Source organism: Suillus subalutaceus (genome assembly GCF_016647625.1).
Source record: "Suillus subalutaceus strain FC151 chromosome Unknown DFJ58scaffold_24, whole genome shotgun sequence".
In the NCBI taxonomy this organism is placed as follows: domain Eukaryota; kingdom Fungi; phylum Basidiomycota; class Agaricomycetes; order Boletales; family Suillaceae; genus Suillus; species Suillus subalutaceus.
The window spans coordinates 411,341-432,531 of NW_024540273.1; the positions used below are offsets into that span (position 1 = coordinate 411,341).

General features: G+C 47.8%; 5 protein-coding genes across 5 annotated transcripts; 2 read left to right on the plus strand and 3 right to left on the minus strand.

Moving 5' to 3' along the window:
• Positions 1–258: 258 nt before the first annotated feature.
• DFJ58DRAFT_656478 (uncharacterized protein) lies at positions 259–1,140 on the minus strand (the record flags this gene model as incomplete). Its single annotated transcript, XM_041381904.1, has 1 exon — positions 259–1,140. One exon carries the CDS (start codon positions 1,138–1,140, stop codon positions 259–261), a length of 882 nt encoding a protein of 293 aa, XP_041246751.1.
• A 70-nt stretch (positions 1,141–1,210) lies between these two features.
• DFJ58DRAFT_725187 (uncharacterized protein) lies at positions 1,211–2,262 on the minus strand (the record flags this gene model as incomplete). The annotated part of the gene is made up of 3 exons (XM_041385202.1): positions 1,211–1,891; positions 1,953–2,054; positions 2,116–2,262. 3 exons carry the CDS (start codon positions 2,260–2,262, stop codon positions 1,211–1,213), a joined length of 930 nt encoding a protein of 309 aa, XP_041246752.1.
• Positions 2,263–5,374: 3,112 nt separating this feature from the next.
• Positions 5,375–6,005, plus strand: DFJ58DRAFT_725188 (uncharacterized protein; the record flags this gene model as incomplete). The annotated part of the gene is made up of 2 exons (XM_041385203.1): positions 5,375–5,739; positions 5,807–6,005. 2 exons carry the CDS (start codon positions 5,375–5,377, stop codon positions 6,003–6,005), a joined length of 564 nt encoding a protein of 187 aa, XP_041246753.1.
• A 274-nt stretch (positions 6,006–6,279) lies between these two features.
• DFJ58DRAFT_725189 (uncharacterized protein) lies at positions 6,280–12,729 on the plus strand (the record flags this gene model as incomplete). The annotated part of the gene is made up of 13 exons (XM_041385204.1): positions 6,280–6,565; positions 6,614–7,058; positions 7,135–7,358; positions 7,418–7,702; positions 7,757–7,927; positions 7,980–8,090; positions 8,159–8,278; positions 8,333–8,569; positions 8,865–10,754; positions 10,800–11,224; positions 11,326–12,073; positions 12,142–12,644; positions 12,700–12,729. The coding sequence occupies 13 exons, from the start codon at positions 6,280–6,282 to the stop codon at positions 12,727–12,729; spliced, it is 5,475 nt and encodes a 1,824-aa protein (XP_041246754.1).
• A 2,569-nt stretch (positions 12,730–15,298) lies between these two features.
• On the minus strand, positions 15,299–20,400 carry DFJ58DRAFT_725191 (uncharacterized protein; the record flags this gene model as incomplete). The annotated part of the gene is made up of 22 exons (XM_041385205.1): positions 15,299–15,571; positions 15,618–15,823; positions 15,881–16,086; positions 16,711–16,781; positions 16,831–17,230; positions 17,269–17,339; positions 17,386–17,414; positions 17,487–17,567; positions 17,627–17,970; positions 18,045–18,218; positions 18,264–18,270; positions 18,345–18,585; positions 18,642–18,665; positions 18,716–18,757; positions 18,808–18,981; positions 19,034–19,088; positions 19,151–19,212; positions 19,281–19,415; positions 19,478–19,687; positions 19,741–19,787; positions 19,838–20,198; positions 20,254–20,400. 22 exons carry the CDS (start codon positions 20,398–20,400, stop codon positions 15,299–15,301), a joined length of 3,360 nt encoding a protein of 1,119 aa, XP_041246755.1.
• Between the last annotated feature and the right edge of the window lie 791 nt (positions 20,401–21,191).

Sequence of the window (21,191 nt, forward strand, 5' to 3'; positions counted from 1 at the left end):
ACTTCCTTTGCCGCGAGAGCTGCGTTTGTCACATTCCCTGTCTCTGGGAGTTGTCCAGTACTTCCCGTCCAGCGAGCAGCACGTTCAAGGCCCGATCCAGTTGCATGGTTTTGCTGTTCTTTGAGGACAGCCTGAAACTCCAGAATAAGGCGACGACACTCTGAAATCGACTATCTAGAGCAATTGCGGCAAACGTTAGTCGGAGAAGTTCATTTTTTTGTCTTTCGGTTCGACGAGAGTCTCCATCGGTGTCCTCAGCTAGCCTGACAAGTGTCTCGAGTTCTTCTGCCTCATCCCCTTCATCCACATCTCCATCCTCGTCACTGCCAAAGTCGAGATCCACCCCCGTATCCTTGTCAGCCCCCAGCTTGGTGTGGAAATGCTCGATTCCTGGCAACACGGTCTGCTGAGTTTGGGCGAGGAGTGCCGGACTAAGACCACACAACACCAGTAGACATTGCGACTCGTTGCTGCTTCCAGTGAAGCTTCGTAAATGTCCACATCATCAGGATACTTTGAGAGCTCTGGGATGTTAACACCACGATCGTAAAAATATGTTATCGTGTACCCTTGGGCACGAGCTTTAAAGTCAGGTGACTGTTGTCGCAGAACCTCCTGTTGCAGTTTAGCATGAAGCTTCGTAACAGTGTAATAGGCATCCAGCATCATAAAATCCTTGACGATCTTGCGGAGATTAGCAAAACAGTGCTCGCAAGGTTCGCTTGTGTGTAGCCATGGGAGAAGAGGGTGATCACCAGATATATGGTCACGATAGACCACAATCAACCCAACCAGACCATCGATTAGCCTCGCTGTGATGTCAATTGACTTGCGCGACATGAAATATTGAGTTTCTTTGTAGACAACCCTCTCCAGATATGTACGCCAGCCATCATAGAAGTAGCGTGCGCGAAGAACCATTTTGATGCGTTCCCGGTGAGGAATAGCTCGGTTTTGATATGTGTCAACGATCTCTCCATGAACAAAAAGACAAACAATCTCTCCAACATCATCAGGATGATGGTCAATGAGAAATTCTAAGGTTGCTGATGAAAACAGGCTTGCAGCTGCGTTGTCATCCTGACGATCGAGCTTTTCAACGTCCCGATGGTATAATGGAGTGCCGTCTTCGAATGCCATGGCTCAGATGCGAGAGTACTGAGCTGTATAGTTTCCGAGGGTAAGAAGTCGAGCACCTGAAAAAAGATTGTTACGGAATGTCTTCAAGCCGTGCTTTGGGTCCTGAATGTTGACTATAGCCTGGCCATAGAGAACAGGAATTGAGATCTTGATGGTGCTTAATCCAGGAGCCGGACTTGCAATTTCGTAAGAGATAACACATTCTGCTTGGCATTCCTGCAGTTGGGGTGGGTTTTTGCTGGGCACATTTCTTCATGACGTGCTCACGAAACCTTGAAACATCGTAGGGCTCCTTATTCTTCATTGTGCGTCCACAATTTGAATGATGGACTGTTTGGCAATCATCGTCTGCTATGGCATCCTTGTCAAGCTCGAGAATCTTGGTTTTCCATGTTGCCTTTTTCCTGGGACAAGGCTCAGAGGTGCCACTCCTGGCAGCCATACGCAGGTCACGTGAAGCTGTTGCAGATCGACTTATCCCCACTGCTGGACCCGATTGTAGTTTCACGACCTTTGCCTTCTTTGCCACCTTCCCTCCACTTCTATCTTTTGATCCCAAGTCTGCCTTTGAAAGTGGTCGCTTGTCCCCAACCGTCGGCACTTGCTTCAACCAACTCAGCAGACTTCCTCGTGACAAATATGCCTCTACGGCGTTGTGTACCCTTGTATCAGTGCTCTCAGCAGCAAGGACTTTACTGGAGGCCGTCGGCTCATGAGATTGTAGTGCGGGACCAGATATATGGGTGTCAGGCTGATTATTGAGAATGAATGACAGGGATATTTTTTTCGACCATCGAGGACTGCTGCTCAACCTTTTTTGGCAACTTTTCAGCTTGGATAGAACTTTCGAGCACAATATCTGGTAAGTCATCTTCATCCATCGGCACGTCTTCGTTCATGTTGGTGAGCTGATGCTTTGAAAGACAGCTACGTCAGCACACCACATTGACGAAAATCAGCGGAGTCAGTACTGACATTGTTCAAGTACTCTTTTGCCAAGGTAATAAACCACATTGCATGGGCACTCGAACGTTTCTTCGGCTCCCATAGCTCATCTCCGAGTGCACCGTGTGCGATGGTATTCGCCGTTACAATTCCGCAGGAGAATGTGTCATTCTGCATTGCGTGTTCTAAACCCACATTATCCACTGTTAAAGGGTCTCCAAATGCATCTCGGAGCCATTGCTGCAGTCGATGCACAAAGTCGAGAGGATACGGGATTTTTCCTTTTAACGAGTCTCCTGTTCATCCGCTGGTCAGTTATCGTGCCTTATCTTGTGCAAAACCAACATACCAATAGAAATTGTTTTCGCATCGAAGTCTACTCCAGCTGCAATCCAATGGTTTCCCTGTACGTGAAGTGGGAAAAATAGCTTTTGATAGTTGAGGCTAACAATCTGAGTGTGGTAGCACTCGAGGAGTGGTATCTTTACCGAAGAACGACAGATATATTAGTGGTAGTCAGAGTGAACGATTATGAAGCAATTCTGTGTGTGATTATGAGACGATTCAAAATTCGAAAATCGCATGAAAATCGCCATCCACTTTGAACACCCCGCAGCGAGAACGGATTCTCAACGCGATTCTGGTTGGATTCGTAAATAGGTATGTATACTAAAACTGACAGTTCCTAAGGTGAGTTATACATATGTTTTAAGTATCTGTTTTCTGATACATTTCACGCACTTGATATTATTGATCATGGTTGTGCTTTTTTGAGCTTTCCAAGTCAATGGAGATGCCTGTCGGACGCCTGCTTGCGGAATAAGTCTATTTAATTAGACATTTGTATTGTAAAATAAGAGGGGTACAGCTAAAATCCGATTCTCAGCGTCCAAAATCGTTTTCTGAATCGCAGGCCAAATCACCTCAAAATCATCCACTCTGACTACCACTATTTACAAATATGCTCAAAGCTACGCAAATCGTGAATTTCACATATATTTAGAAAGTTGACGTGCGTTATGTTTGATCAACACAACACAAAAACACCATTTTGTCGATGTCTTGCACATTTGCAGACATATTAATCAATCAAGATGACGTGAATTACTCGTTCGTGCTGCTTTTGACTTGGTAAGCGTATACGAAATGATCGATTGCACGAATTTAAGCAAGACTCCGACATTCTCACTAGTCCACCATCTTTCTCCCTCAAACCATGACGATGTCTAGTCCAGGAGCCTCTCCCACTTCCTTACTTTCGGAAGCACCCTGGGGCCTGACATGTTCTCGTTTACAGTAGTCGTTGGACCAGACAGGCCTCAAATTGATGATGTTTTTGGATGAACAGTGGTAAAGCTCCCTGTGTGTATCTTCTCCGACTTTGATATTTTCAATAACCTAATTCGAGATGTTTTCTAGGATACTATCTATGCAGCCTGTTTCTCTGCACTGCCTGGCTCGCAAATCAGTAAGTGACTCAGATACGCCTAACTTGTTTCGAATGTTCGCTGAAACATCTATTATAGTGCATATATGCGCATGAATATCTTATCTAAGTGCAAGATAGTGCTGACTTGAGACACGCAGCACAAAGCTTTCTGAATGAACATGCATCACTGAGTCTGACCCGAAGCCCCCAGTATCCACTGTCACTGGTCTACCATGCCACCTTCAACACTGGGTCCTCTTTGTCCGTGCCTGTGCATCACCTAGATCTAGTATTTCGAACAAATAGGAGGTACGTCAATCTAGAAGACTAGAACTTCCAGCAACATCTGACTTTAGGCTTATATTAACTTGCAACACGATCAATGTCATCAGCAAATTCTCATCCGACGCCTAATATATTAGTTGACATCTAACGCAGTTGCAGCGGAGCAGGTGGGTAGCAGGTAGTTATTATTTCACGGCATTAATTTATGTTTGCAGGCATATGAATCCGAATGGAACAGCAACACAGTCGACATCCAGCGCAGGTGCAGAGGTTGACATCAGGCAGGCAACAGGCAAGGACCAGGTGGGCAGCAGGTGCCAGGGGTAGTATCAACCAGCTATCATTTTCGCGCTGTCATTTGCTTGTTCTTGCAATACATATCAGCGTCGTTTTCGTGCAATTTCCGTAGTTTTATTGCCTGGTATGAGTACATGTACAGTTGATAATCTACGATCATCGACGGAAATATCATATGCATGAATCAGCGCGAAATCGTGAGATCTCCGTCGAACAGCATCGCTAGAAAATCTCATATATGTCCCATTCTCTACGGAAATATATGGAAATCTTGTGTTCCTGGTTCATCAATATTTTGGCCGTTTTCCGCGATATGGTGAGGTCCGGTTCTCACTGGGAGTGCTGAGCGCTCGACCTCATGACCGAAATGAGTAAGTACATGCGAGTTTTCAAACTCCGCGAGATCGTTGTGGTGTGTGAACCGCACGTGATGACATGTTTAAAGATTCGCGTTTAGCCTTTGATTCCTTCACCATTCACCATTTAGTACATACTATTACCGTCGCTGTTGTTCCTTATGGGAACAGTTGGGCCGTGGGCTCTGGCGTTGCGTTTCCGTTGAGACTCGCAGTCCAGCAATGTCGTTGACGTTTGACTGCGAGTCTTTGTCCTCTGTCTTTATGTTCGAATCATTACTTTGAGCTTTCACCATTTCCATTACCTTCGCTGTCGTTCCTTATGGGAACAGTTGGGCCGTGGGCTCTGGCGCTGTGTTTCTGTTCTCACAATCCGGTAATGTCGTTGACGATTGGCCACGAGCCTGTTTGCTCTTTCTTCATCCTTCCTCATCTCATCATCTCCTGTGCTCAAAATCTATCTATTTATCTATCATAATAAAATCGCTAACATCATGCGCATTAGTGACGAACGACGTGATAAACGTTCCACACTCTCAGATCTAGCACTTGCCCAAGCGCTTCTATATGTTGACCGTTGACTTCTCACGCGCCTGAGAAGTCCGTACCACTTATACCCGGTGATCCAGTTTTCATACTCTCCCAGCTCTCTAACACGTTCACATCAACGTAGCTGTCGTTGACATTGCCATTCCATCTTCGTCGGACATGTATCCCAAGACACGTTCCACGTTGCTTGCTGCTAGGTTTGAACACGTACGGTATTGCAGTGGCGCGGGCGTTACACGTCCCTCCAACGTTTGTTGCCTCCATTGTTCCTGATGTTGCCGTCAAACAAGTGGCTGTTTCATTTTCTGTTTAGTGGCTTACTGTCCCTCTGGATGATCTCGCCGCCTGGAAATTTTGAGCTGGGATGCAATACATGGAGCCATCCGCGGATTGGCACGCTGTTATCACTCACTATACGATTTGCGTCCACATCGCAAGTCTTGCAATGGGCTGGCACACCATATCTGCTAACATGCTATTCAATCTCTCGTCCATTGGCGTGCATGCGATCTGCGACATTTCTTGGCCCAACATCCTTTCCCTATTTCTACCACACTTTCACGCGGATATCCTCTCCACCATTCTCGATCACGGATTCGGCGCTTGTGTTATTGCCCGCATATCCGAGGAGCTACCTCCCTTTAGCCAAACGCAAAATCAACCCAGTAGAAAACTAGCAGCTCACCAACGCCACTGGCCTGCTGTTCCTCAAAATGTGATACTTGAGTGCCTGAATCAGTACGTACAAGAGACAGTACTGATATTGCGGTACTTCGTGACGACCTGCTCTGCATATCGAACATAGCGCGACGCTCTGCGAAGATATCGAACAATACTCAATCGTGCTTTTCACAATTGGTGCACCCGCACTTCTTCATGCACTGAAACCTGCGAAAGCCTTCTTTACTCGTGCACACGCCCCACCACAGTTAACCTTAGGTGGTCTTCCGATGCTCCACCGCTGCAAACTCTCGTACAGGGAGCAAGCCAATGGTTTATGGTAATTGACGATACTTCTTTGACTGTGGTATATTGCACGTACGGTCGACATCGGTCGTTTCCCCCCAAAAAACAACAATAAATAGGGTTTAAAATTGAAGCCAGCACTGAGTCTTATGAAATAGCAGTAGTAAACGTAAGGAGCCCAATTGTGAGTAATTCGAGGCATGGCTCATTTGTCAGCTGGGTACTTATGTAAACAATGTATGTAGACAAGAATATTGAGCGCTTATATGTCTGTATGCTACATCCATAATACATTCATACTGCTATCCTACCATGATTCCTTCAGAGCAGCCAGTGGTGGAGGAAAATGCTTTGCAGATAATGGAGAAGATAATCGATTGCGGAATCCTTGAATCGAGCCCGCTGGGGTGGAGGGTCGCAAGAACTCGTACGGTCAATGATGTGTCCGATGATGGGTGGAATACGGAAGATGATGATGTCGAGTTACAGGCAGCCATTCTCAGTTGTGGAATTTTGGAGGCATCGTTGCATTGTAGGACAGAAGATAAATGTCCGCGGGCAAGTCCAAAAAAGAAGGTTGTCAAACCAAAAGCCGATCGTGAGTCCATGAATCACCAACTCTTACATGTATATCAATAAGGATCAGGAGGAGGAACAAATCAGAAGCAAGTATTTGCTATGCAGGAAGTGGAATCCTTGACTCAGATTCTGCAACCTAATCGTGGAAAATGTACCGTTCATGCCACTATGGACCCAATCCTTGAGGAACCACTAGTCATACAGCAGGGGGATAATTCACCTCGAAATATACATGCTGCCCCTGTCAAGTGGAGGGGTGCAAAGTCTTATCAAGATCCAACAAGTGATCAGCGTTATGACGAGGGAACGACTATAGATGAAGATACGTGCACCGAACTCCAGGCTGCCATAGCAGCATGTGGGATTTTAAACGATGGGGAAGCTGCAAATGGAAGGAAGGTCACGTTATGCAAGCAGCCCAATGAAGCGAAGCGACAGTGGGGACGGCCAACAACACGACCTGTGAGACAACAGGATAAACATAGGTTCATTAATCCATACCGTCCACATATGTGATTGATTATACACATGTACCAAAGATGCGATGACATCAGCCGGAATCCTGAATCGGGATCCTTATGGATCTAGGGGTGAGCGCCCTCATCAGTATGCAGGAAATGGTCTACTGGATGAGGAAGGAATGACTGCAGATGTCAATATCACTGAACTACAGGCTGCCATAGCAGCCTGTGGAATTTTGGATGATGGTGCCATTGCACATGGACGGAATGCCGCGGTGGAGAAGCAACGGAATGGAACTAAGCGTCAGTGGGGAAGGCCAAAGAAAAAATGGGTGAGACAACAGGATAATCGTAAGTGCTGTTCATCCTCACCATTGACACGTCGTTAATTGTGGAGTCATTCCACTCAGGAGATATTGAGGCAATGCATATAAACGGTCAGGGTGAGGCACAGAACCGCATAAATGGTGGTGGAGGTCAGGTCCTCCACGCCAGTATTCGTGCAGTTCCTGTTAGACCTGTGAAGCCACCGAATACCGCTAAGCGACAGCGGGGAAGGCCAAAGAAACGAGCGACGAGACAAAAACAAAATAGTAGGTCCATTAAAATACCATCATGGTGGAATATCGAGTCGGTCTACTCAGGAAACATTGATATAGACGGTGAGAATGAGACACAAACTCGCACCATTGATGGTGAACGACCGGTGGTCCATGCTATCATCGGGTGAGAACCTGGTCAGCTGCCAGCACAACTACAAGATGCAGATGCTATCACACCAGATAAAAACGATAGAGGTGCGATTGCAATACACACTGTTATGACGATAGAAGAAGATGTGGTTGATGGTTGTGCAGACACAGAGCCCAGACATGGCAGTGAATGCCCTGAGGGATTGTCAGGACGTCGAGCCTTTTCAGGTGTGTTTCAGATATCAGGGAATTTCCAAGTCATGTTGAATGTAATTTCAAGCGATGGTGGTCATCATGTCCCAGGGGGGGCACGATCATGTTCCAGATGACAACACTATGGAGGGCAACCACGAAAACAAAGCCGGAGAGAGTGAGCACCATAATTCTGTTGGTGTGCACCATATATCTGATTGATCACTTGACATACTTGATTTGTCCACGTACCGTTATCACACGCAGGATATGACGCAGATGATGACTACCGACCAACATCCATGCCGCCTCATGAAGATACACGATCCATTTCACCTCAGAGGGTTCATACTCCACCGATGATACTCAGTCCGGAAGACATTGCATGTGAGTGCTGCTTTCTACACGACGACTGTCATATGACTATATCAAAAACCACAGCTCAGGCGATGGCGCGACCAGGGCGATGGATGGATGTTGTTGAAAATATCCCCACGCTCAGGGTAGACACATGGCTGGATTCACAGGTTGCCAACTACTATCTGGCTCATGCCTGGTATGATAGGCTGGGACGAGTCAAAGTCAGATTTGTCGACATGTTCGCTGCTGGTGGGACAACCCAATGGACTGATGAAGAACTGGAGCTCTTCAGGATGGATCACTTTGTCCCTAGTGACGGTCCGTGTCCGATGATCCCTGTGGGATTCATAGTTCATTGTATCAATCACTTTTTTGTGGTTATATTTGACTACCATCGACGTACGGCGCACGTCCTCAGTCGCTTCATGTCAACAGAGGGGATAGCTGTGGCGACAGGCGGTGGAAAAAGATCCAAATGACTGGAATGCCTGGAATGGGCCTCAACGTTGGGAAAGTATTGCAACACTCCATGGTTGGAGGGCAGGACGCTCTGAGGATGTTCAAATAATCCCCAAAAACTGGATCCAAAATGGAGTTGACTGCGGTCCGATAGCTTGCTCGGTACTAGAGCAAGCTCTCAGCTTTGGGCTGGATGATCATGGCGATCTCCCTCTGCAATCATTTCATATACCATGCGGTCACATACTGCGGATAGCTATGTTGAAAGTTGTTGCAGGTCGAATCAAGAAGAGCTGCAGTGACTACTTGATGCTCCGCGATGAACTCCAAGCTGATATGTGGCACCACATTTACCTAAGCGACGATGACATTCACGCCATCGAGACTGGACAGCATCAGGCCAGATGTGTAACCATGCTTCATGCTTTGTATGTCGCCAGTGCAACATGCGAGAACTGCCACCGCTCCCCTGCACTCCAAGTCATCCAAACTCCAACCAGTACCAATCGGCATGTAGAAGGCGATTACACTCATTATTCCACCTCTGACATCGACGAAGAGGGTGACAACGAAGCAGACAATCAATTCCCGGGAGACATGGTCTCTGATACTCGGAAGGCGAATCTTTTGAAGCTGTTGAAATCGAATAAGGAATTGGCTGGGTCACGCGATCGCAATGCTATATCTCCACATGCTGTTGGAACACATATCCCAGTGGCTCCTGATGAAAATCCTGAACTCGGTAACACAGCGGATTCACAGAGGTCTGCATTCACCAGAGCTTCTCGCAAAAGGGTCTCAACTTGGAGTCAGGGGGTCATGGAGCGATTCCCTCGTCCAACTACAGCGGTGCCACTGCCGGCCTACATGGGACGCAGATGGTTGATGGACGACAGGACATTCGATGATTATGAGGGTGGCCCTACCATAGAGATGTTAATGGCTCCTGTTGATGTCCAGCCAACCATGGTATACCATTCTGTGGGGATGGAGATGTCTGCGGGGTGGACAGCCTGGGTCGACCATGGATACAGGATCAGGCCAAGTTCATTCCAAATGTTTTATCAATGCCGGCCCATCGTCACCATGGACTACATCATGCCAATCGGTACCACCGAACTCTATGACCCCTCAAACCAGGTTCCCGATCATGTGACAGGCAGATATAGCTTGGATAGGTCAGGGTCCAACAATAATGTAGATGTAAATGATGTCATCTGCATGTCAGCTTCTGAGATGATCCGATTGGCACAAGATGATCCACCTCTCGACCGGCATTCTGTGTCTGGACACGAGATCTTTCTGTGTGGCCGCACTAGTTTTTCAGATGGTGCCAAATACATATGCGTCGATCTAGAACGAGACGCTGTCGATGTTGATGAACGCGACATCGAGGTCTCTGTGGACATAGACAGCATCATCTGGGTTACCAGTGAATTCCGAATCAAGGGAACCATCGGAATTTATATGACGCCGCTCTTTCAGTCACGGCCAGGGATCTTCAAGCACAATCACACATCCATCGATATACTGATTCCCCAGTCAGAAGAGGATTCAAATGCGCCTGGAGGCAGGACAGAGTGGCTATCCAAGCGGTTCAACATGTCGGCCATCCCCCACATTTGCATTGGACGCATCTCCAGCGCCTCATCGATTCTAAACATATACCTGATGTTCCCTCGAATGATCCATCAACACCCAGTCAATGGTAGATCAATCACATTAATTCCGCAGGACATTGTACACATATTCTATGACATGGTCCTACTCCCATCTATCAGCCACTCCAGCGACGTCAGCTGGGAGCCTTACCTAAAGCAAACCCTTGAGGAGGCAAGATACAAGAACAGGGGTGCTGCTGGTCGTTCAGGCGGACGTGGAGCTCCAAAAACCATTCCTCTGTCTAATGATGACTTTATAAAGGTCCAAAAACGGATGCACGAGATCATCGCAGATGGACTCAAGCAGTTGAGCATGTATGGCTCATGTTTCTTTGTGCTCGAGGGGAAAGGAATCAAGCTCCTCACAAAGGACGGCCAGAGAGGTTAATATAGTGGGCCAGAAGAAGCACTGATTCGAAACATTCCAGACCTTGATTGGAATCATATGCAGGATAGGACACACGGGGAGTTGTTGGTCGACGTGGGTGTGTCATTTACACCATGTGAATTAACTGTTCCCATGGTTGGCGTTTGGAGATTAGATGCCTTGGAAGCCTCATTTGGAGCAGGGGGGTACAAACAAGGAGAGATGCATCATCATAACACACTCTCCCAATACGGTGCAATACAGGCCGAGATGCAACAGGAGAGAGCTCATCAGACACATGTCGCATTCAGGAGCGCGTACAACCTATACTACGAAGCTGTGCGGACTACCAGCAATGAAGTGAGCTTCGCTGCTGACAGCGATGCTTACAAATTGTCTCCATCATACATGGTGGAATGCTCTGAGATCACGAAGATTTTGACTGGGTGCAAGAGAAAGACCTATGGAGTTTGGGACGAGTACAGAGTCAGTGGAAAGGCTGCCACAATGATTTAGATGAGATTACTTCAAAGGTGAGCAATCTACAGGCTCGCACCTTGGCGCAACACTAATTACCATACACCAAGGTGGAAGAGTACGTACGATCTCAGCCGATACTATGGATACCATCCAAGGTATGGTTCGAGTTCATCACGAGGCGAGTGCGGGAGATTCAGAGGACTCAAATCGCCATTGTTAAGAAAAACCCACCAAACCTGGGTGTCCTCACTGGCATCCTTAATCATATGCTCCGGGCCACGACATCAACTCCTATCGTCTTTGACAGTCACGTGCGAGAGTCTCTCGCTCTGATCAATTATAAGACAGTGTTAGAGACTGCAGGCATGCTGTTCCTCCAAGAGTTTGACATTTCCAGCACGACATGCCTGGACGAGGTGCAGCAGGTCGATGATGTACATGTACTCGCTCTGATGGGGGTAAATGCAAAGGCGCAGAGAGACAGGGCAATTGGAAAAGCGGTTGAATGTAGAGATGTCGATTCAGAACCGGAGGAGTTTCCCATTGGCAGGACACCATCATGGAGACGTCTGAAGGCCGCCATAGAAAACATTCCGGCGGTAATCATGAGGCATTGGACATGGCCTGCGATGCTTTCCAACACCTCACTATCAGTCGAACGGATCTTTATAATGTTCACCAGGCAGATATGGCTGATGCCCATAGATGGCGTGTTTAAGGGGATCAGGCCATACCCTACATCGCTTCAGGACGCAATGAGGTGTTGGACGGTAACAAGCGTGGACGATACCCTTGCGTCTGTCACTTTCGAAGCCTGCAATGTCGGAATACAAAACCGTGTGGGAATTACTCCAGGTCGCATGGGTCCTAGGGCCAAATCGTTGCTAATAGATCCGCAATTTATTTTCCGGCGCCAAATGCAGCAAAGAAGGATGGTTCACAATGGGATCAGATGTGGAAAGGAGAGGGATATATTGCTGCTTATCACCAGATTCTGGGTGAAATGGAAGAGACACGACGATCAGCGCTCCGCAACGAACTACGCGAAGTCTTTTCCAACCTCCATTGCCTCCCTGCAAGCAGTGGGGCTCAGGTCTGGAAGGTCAGACAATCAGCAGCAGTATTCGTCACCAACCCGGTATTCTATAAGATGGACTGCCTCAGGAACCCGGATAATAACAGAACGAGACAGACTACGATCCATCGTCCAATCAAGATTCTCAAAGGGAAACGTGTATTTGCAGCGGACCTCATAGACTCAACACATTTCGATTCCCGTGGGAATATTAAATTGCAGACTGACAGGCAAAAACGTCGAAGCCTGATGAAAAAGATTACGATGACAAACAAGAACAAGAGGATGCCTCCCCCACCACGTGCTCGGAAAATCAGGCCATTTCCCTTGGCTAGAGAAAAAGAGTTGAATGTAATGAGTTGAAAGAGGTAGACGAAGACATACAAATGCCATATCATTATACAAGGACACCCTTCGGGTGGCTCTTACAACATAAACATGATGCTTACAGTAGTAACTCAGGAAATAATGTATCAACAGAATCCTGTCTGTTGTTTGTGTCAGCAGTTAGAATAGTTGGTGGATTATGGAGCGTGGACGACGTGGAGGGATTTCAGTTAGCCAAGTGAATACAGCAAAATCAGATATAAGAATGTGAACGCTTGGGTATTTCGACCGCGCCCATGTAGGAATTTAAATGCTGAAATGGCTATCAGATCATGTCCTAACAATTTAACAATGTTGACATGTCACCACCCGGTGGACAATTGTACCCAACCGAAGGAACAATGAGCTGGAAGAGATGGTGTTCGGCCTTGGTGTGGACCGGAAGCACAGCGAAAAGTATGCCCTGCTGCTCAGCAAGATGAGCATGACGTATCTTCATTTCCCTGGCAAACCCAACATCATGAGGGCGCCAGTTGTACTGAATACGGACTGAGGATGGACCGACTCGCAGTATGGTAGCACACCAAAAGAACATCCGCACACTGATAGTCGTTGCCATTAACCCACTGTCCACGTCCAGGTGACTGGTTCTCGTGAAACGCGCCCTCAGTTGTGTCGATCAGATAGGCAACCACATTTTTGAGCGGGACACCAAAGTGACCAATGTAACTTCTGCCCGTCCAATTCTCCATTCCAACCTTGAGTGGATTTCGTCGGCTTGGCAGCAACGTGCAAGACAAGTACCAGAAAGACCTACACAAATGTTGTGGGACACAGCATAATCGAGCAAGAGATTTGTAGCATGGCGGGGAGAAACATCCATTGAGGTAAACCGTCTGATCAAGTTATGGTGCACACCACCTTCAACTGAGTTCGTTCCTCGGCAGCATCTGTACAGCTGAAGGCCATTCTTGTCACTGCCTATGCTGTAGTATAGCTGCAGACCTGGAGGATCAGAGTTATATCCACAGCGTATGTTTTCAAGGACGTTCTCTGCAACTTCCTGTGCCTTCTCATTGAACAGCGGGTGCCTTGATATGGAATATCTCAGCGCACCATAGGACTTGATGACAGATTTGATGCGAGGTAGCATTATCTGCGGTGAGGGCATGTGTCTTCTGACCCGCCGGAGCACCCAGTCTGGATGTGAGCGGAGTGATGCATCGAATGTAATGCCGGACCTTTGAAAGACTTGTTCGAGAACATTGCTGCACTGATGGCCCTAAAAATGGACGGTGTAGGCCGTGCTGCATAGTAATCGGAAACTGGTGATACAAATGCCAAGGGTCTCCAAGGGCACGTGAAAGTGTCAGATGCTCCAGTGATGGGTCAAAATCGTCATACTGAAGCAGCAGCTTGCACAGTGCTGCGAGCGTCTTCTTGCGACATGACAATGTCCTGCTCAGCAACCATGAGCTGTGGATCCGATTCATCTTCCACGCTGCCTGCATCTGGACCCGGTCTGAGTGAGAATTTTTATTTTATTTGCTTCAGATTGAGTCCTTTAGGGTCGTAGACCCTATATTGGACATTTCTCGTCATAAGCTTCTTTCTCATGTTTGGGGTTCGGTGGACAGGCACGGAGTGATGATTCGTCGATGGGAAGACCGGGAGCATCGTGTGAGGCACCTGACGACCATGACCCTGCTCACTCGAAAGGTGATTCCACGTTTCGAGTCTTCATGTGCCGAGCAGCACAGACGATAGTGAATGGGATTGTGCCCATCGTGGAGAGTGCTGTTGCCTTGCGGGAGTTACAGAGGCTCGCAGGAAGTAGATATCCTGATGCAACAACCTCGGTAATGACCATGGGAACCCTCGTCATTGTGACATTGACACCATTGATCTGAGCTGGTCGGTCAAGTGCAACAGCACCGTGGGCAACTGGTTTATCATCAGTCGAGTGAGAGAGTGACTGGTGTCCCTCCGGAAGTTGCAGGTGAGATAGCTGTGGAGCTGCGAGGGTATATAGTGTGTCGTGGACTTGCAGTGTGGCGAAGGCATCATTGACTGCGTGATGGAGAAATACTTTTGACAACTCCTTGTTTGCCCAATGAGGGCCGACACGAACTACAGGATCGTGTTGCAAACTACGGCGAAGCACAGTTGTCACAAGCTCAGGTAGGCCGATCGATGAACGCTTCGCTACATTACGCTCGACAGCCATGATCCCCAGCTCAATGTGCCCTTTCAGCTTGTCTGCAATATCAAGTCCGCAGTCACCCTGCAACTTTTTGAATGCTGCCCCGATACGTATTCCAACCTTCGTTTACACAGGTTATTGGAGGAATGTTAAGAACGAGTGAGGCAAAGCAAGGTGATTGTCTTGAATGAAGGGAAGAGTCTAGAGATATTCGAGATTCAGTACATGGCCCATTTTCTCTGCAGCTGCCATGGCACACCTGGATGAGATAGACAGTGGACTCATGAGCTATCTGAATGAGTGCTACACGCCCGTGGATACCAGAGGTCACATCGATAGGCCGATTCCAACGACAATAGGGTGCGAGTCATCGTGAATTGCCATTATGTTGTCAATACGGAGATCGACTTGAGTCGTGTTGGTGAGATGCACGGTCCGCCAGGAGCCTGGCACTCGAAACAGCTCGAGGGTGCTGCTATTGGGGACAGGGACCACGCTCTGAAGGAGGGAAGGGAACCATTGCTGGTATGCGAGCCGGTCTGCTCGCAGAGTCTGTATAGACTGCTTCGGTGGGGGTATGGCCGAACATTTTCGCAGCAGCAACCACAGCACGCAGCACTGGACCGATCTGTTCATGCCCCTTGTTCTGAGTGATAACTATGCTCACGATCTCACTATACTCGTTCACTGTGGTATGTAGTCCATCAAAGGACTTCACGCCACACACCCGTCCGAACAGTTGCATGACCTAGATATTGACATGAGCTAAGAGCAAAATAATGCAAGGAAAGCACCAGCCTTGAGAGCCAGATGGGCATGCTCGACCGTGGAACGAACCTCATGAGTGGCACATTACTCGATGTGGGCATGGCATCATCAGGCTCCCTTCGAAAATCCACATCCGAGTCCTCATCTTCATCAGCATCATCCACGTCATCAACCGGGATGGTCTCTGTGGCACGAAAGAGGTCCGAGTCATATGGGTTTTCAAGCAGAGCGCCTGTTCCACAGTACTGTATTAGCGCACAGCAAGAAAACTCGGGCGGGAAAGACTCACTGTCCAAGGCATCACGGTCCGTACCACAGTTCTTTCTAGATGGAATGGAGGAACTGCGCTCTGGCTGTTTCCCTTTCGCCAGGGATGTCAATGTGGGCTGGGGATTTTCATTTGCGAGAGGAAAGGTTGTTTGTGGTGCTGACAGTTGCGCACGCTCGTCAGAGAGATGGATGCGATTGGGGGGGTGGGGGGTGGATGTGCAACTGCTGCGTCGATGGCAGGACAGGTGCTGCAGCCTGCAAGTGAGATGCCTCGATATCTAAATTGAACATGGTCAGGCGCTGGTGAAGTTTGATAACCGGATCACGCACCCATTAATACTTTACCCGTTGATGCGGAGACGTTATCCATTGTTCCAGGGATCCGTCCGTCCTTTCGTGGGGAGGCGACCGATAGTGCCAGGCTTATTCTTGCTCCGTTTTGGTCGTCCGCGTTTCCGCCGTTCGGAGTCCATGTTGACAAGTGTGAGCACAGACAAAAAATAAGGGGAGAGAGCGCACTGGTGAGTAGTTGCTCTTCACAAAAAACACACGCAGCTCGAAGGGCACAGACGTTCGAGATAGCTCGTCGAACCAGACAACGTTCACTAAGTCCGAAAAGGCAAAGGTGGGAAATGCGTCCCGCCTCTTCGGCAACTCGAACTGCAATGTTAAGATTATCCCATGCAAGCAGAAAGGGATGCGATTTTGCAATTTCGTTGAGCCTCTTTGCTCGCTCTTCCCCATCTTCTTAATTGTACGTATAGCTTTCGTGTATGAAAATGTCATACCGCATGATGTAGGTCATCGAACATTGAACGGGAAGCCCCACACGCCAGCAAGTACACATACATCATTGTCTGATACCCATTGCTTTGTTCATTGCGGGCTTGTGCAAGCATGCAAATTACAGTGACAACAACCTATTAACACACGTTAGCTATGTAAAGAGTGGTCAAATGCAAGGAATACAGACAAGGTCTCGGTCTCGCCGTTCTGATGTGAGGCGAAATCCATGTTAATATGACGGAGGAAGGTACAAACAGTTAGAGCAAGCTTCTCGGCCTCGACAAGAATTCTCTCGAGCGGCCAACTGCTCAAAAGCTCAGACACTTCTTGACCTGAAGGCGGATGCAGGAATGCAGCAAGCTTCTTGCCCACGTTAATAAGCAGCCGTGAAGCAGTGCTTGTGGCCCATGAATCGGTGATGCGAGGTTGCCGACTACGTATCCCAAAGTGCGTGAGATATGAGCCAGTGTTGCTGATCGGTCTTTGCATCATCTCCACTAAGAATTCTGAAAGTGAGCCAAAACCTGCATCTTTGATGCCCCGCAATGCATTGCCTAGACGTGCTGCATGCTCTTCATGGGCTCTTCTTAACGCAGTTGAGCGGCAGCTGCGTCTTGCAACTTTCTTTCTGAAACGAGGCGAGCTTGCTCTGCTGCCATTTGAAGATCACAATACAGCAATGTTGCAGGTGCCTGGATATCAACATTTATGAAGAATCAAGTAGTACTTAACAAATACGTGGATTGAGACAAGGATGGTCAGCTGGACTGATGAAGCATTGCAGTAAACCAATCCTAGGTAATCAGCTGACTACATGTGATACTGAAGACAATGCATACTTACATCTTCATCCTTCTTGGACGGGTGACCAGGATTAGATGCACTCGTCGTGTCGGAGTCGCTGATCAACTGTGATGCTTCTAAATGGATGGCAGGCATGAACAGGGATGTTGACACCACCACATTACTAATCATGTACCCACATCCGCGTCAGCGGCTGCCGTTTCAGGAGACATGCGCTCGGATCCAGCCTTGAAACCTGACCCATGAACAGGCTCACTCAAAGAACCAGCAGCGCCTTCGACAATGTCTACAATAGCTTCTTCTGTCTCAGGCGGTTCATTCGTAGACACATCTCCATCAGTGTCTGTCACCGCCACTCCTGTGTCAGCAGGCTCATTGGTCGATCCAAAACTTTCTTCCAAGAGAAGGGCTTTGGTGATGTCAGATACAGACGATGATATAGATGCAGTCGTGGAAGTCACGGCTGGTGACGTAGGTCGAGGTCCCCGCTTGACACTTTGCAGCCAGTACAGGCTCCACCTGGAAGTGTATGTAAAGATGAGTCAATATCTAAAATAGTCTGAGCTCACCCGTGACGTCCGTTTACGCTTTACCGAACCATTCCCTTTGCGATGATCCATTGAATCACCCTCTCTGGCGATGTCCATCCTATCACACAGGCATGTGTAACATTGATGTCACACTCGTCACCGTCGGATTCACTATCAGTATCGTCAGTGCTGGGAACCAATGGCAATAACCAGGGGAGCTCGTGAGCCGACATCATGCTGATGGTAGTGTGAGTTAAGCCATAGTGCGTGCATGTGACATACCTTGCAACTGGTGTTGGTGGGGACGGAAGAGGCCTCAGTTGAGGGTGGCTGCTTCCCATTTCTTTTTTGATTCCAGCTCACCGAGTTGACGGAAGACACATGTGAGGTATTCAGGGTGTGTGTCCATGTGCGTGGTCGCGGCATACATGCGTTCCATGCCTAAGGCCTCGAGAAAGTGATCATGGCTATCAAACACGAACCAACCTGGATGTTTTGGAATCACCAATCCGTTTAAATCATCGTCCTTGTCGATACCTGCGAGCTCACAGAAGCGACGGGATATCCATGCGGCAAGTTTGAGAAAAACATGCGAATTGCCCTCCTTGAAGGTTTTCTTGATATATTGTCCCAGTCATCGAAATCACGGGGGAATTTGACATGATCGTACTCCCCAGCATCTGCCTGCTAGATGTTAGAATATGTCAACGAGGTCATACCATGTCACTTATTACATCTGATTCTGATGCGACTGTCATGTCTAAGTCGCAGTGGCGCTAATCAACACGGTCAATCGAGGGCCTGGTTAGGTGCAAGAAGCACCCACCTCATCTTCAGATTCAATCATCTCCTTAGACTTCGCTTTCTTATCCTTTGTCGCAGTCTTTCGGTTGCGTCTGCGTTTGGCAGACTTGTGGGTCTGTTTTCCGTCTCCCTCAATCGTCTTCGCAACCTCTTGGATACCATCATCCTCCAGGTCTGAATCGTCCGAGGCGTCACGCTGGTCGATCAATATATATTAATAAGCCGGATTCACTGCAAGATGCACCCACCTGAACTTCGGATTCAAGTGTCTCCTCAGACTTAGACTTGGACTTCACTTTCTCACTATTTGTCGTGTTCCTTGTGCGCCGTCCATTTTTGGTAGACTTGTAGGTTCTTTTTCCGACTTCCTTGGTTTCAAAGGGATTCGCTGCCATTCCCAGAACAACTCCTCCATGTCAGAACAGTTCTGGGCATCAAGTCAATCCATCAATAATGACGATGAGAAACATCGGGTTTTCAGCATGAAACACATACCTCATTCTCCGGCTGGATCATCATTTCGGGCATCACTGTCTTCTTATTCCTGGCCCGGACAAGGGATTTATTACGGGGCTTCTTGGTGCTCTCCTGCAACTCATATATATTTTGAACTTCATCACTATCATTTTCCTCAATGTCAGTAGGGTTGTTCGCCGATGTTGAGCTTCCCGCCAGTGAAATGTTGTTTTGACACTGCGGTTAGGCTTGCGGGCCCTCTTCGCCTTATCCGCTGCAGTAGGACCCTGGGTGTTGACATTGCAGCTATCCTTGCGAGTCTTTCGAACCTCACCCACAGGAGAAGTGTTAACATCCGTCAGAGTGATATCTTCAAACCGCAAATTCTTCTTTTGCTGAATTTCCTTCGCCTCTGCCGGCTTGTGGGCAGTATGTGGTTCGATGACCTGAGCGATCATTTCATGAGCGAACGCTGATGAGTGTGCGAAGAACCGCACACGTTGACCCCATCTTTGCAGAATGCATCATGCATTTTTGCGAGATCAACTGAAGGAAATGTTGCGCAGACATTCTTGGGCAGAATCAAGACCACTCACGCTGCTGTACTGGTGCATATATCTTCTTCTGCTGGAAGTCATTCCACGTGATCGATCGTCTTGAGTGCAGTGGCCTGTTGCTCCTTTGTGAACGAGTTGTTGGCCAAAGCCATTGCGAAGTGAAAGTCAAGGTAGCATGACCGCCACTTGGTACGTGGACCAGGAGCATCCGCTCTAAGCTCATCATAAACCTGGCTAGAATGTCCGTAAGGTACAACGTGATGGCTAGGTGGAAATCGATGTCCTCTTTGACGCCGTCTGATTCTGGAAGTGCCATCAGAGCTATTACGCTACCCCGATACAGTTGGAACTGGTGAACCAGGACCGAAACTGCATCATGGCACTCTCTTGGCACTTTTTGCTAAGCAATGCGACACCTTAGATCATGCATGTGGTTTGAAAACGCGACTACTCACCTTTTCAGTGCCGCTTACTAGGAAGATTTGGGTCTTCTGCGACTCCAGCGACAACGGGAGGGATATGAGAGAATCTTTGACCTCCTGCGCAAGCTCCTCAATGCAGAGGCAGACTGGCTGTTTGGCGGAGCCTTTGCTGTTAGGCATGATGCAATGAGGGTGGCAGCAGATATTATGATATTATGATCTAGACTATTGAATTTGCACCATGTCAATTCGACACCGCTTGTGACATGTGACAACCATCATTAATTTATTTTTCGCGATAATGATTATGATATTTCCCACGCTCGGTTGTTTCATTGGCACTCGAACTATACTACTAGTAGTAGGTGTAGCGTTTCCTAGTTTAATTAAATTAAATTAAATTAATTAAATCAAAGGAGGAGAGCACTGGCAGGAAAACTTTACCGTCTCTGAAGTATAAGATCTAAGACACTGACATTAATATTGTCTCCTATTGTCTCTTACGGGACGTTCCGATCAGATCACCCCACATCAATATTAATATTAAGAAAAAGGTACCACTCGATTACATAAGTAGAATCTCATTATGATAAGCAACTGCACGTTCCGAGCGGATCGTGAGCCTGCGAACGTTGACGCATGTGAAAAGGGCCTTTGTAAGCGCCCATGTGGAGATCCTCATTCTCGTGTGCAAGCACTCATATATATAGGCTTCGTACTCCCCTTCGTACAATATCTTTCGTTTTAGACCACCCTCCCACCTCTCAAATATTTCATATTCCTAGTGCTTTTTGGTTTGGTATTGTTTCTCCTTCAGACCCAACGTCTGCTCTCGATACTAAGTCACTTAGCGCTCCGAAGGTTTGTCTTTCTCCCCCCCGGTCCGTGTACATTTTGTCTCAATGCACGTGTCTTCGGGTACTCCGAGCTTCAGACACAGAACTCTGAGTTTTATAGACAACCGAGCAAAA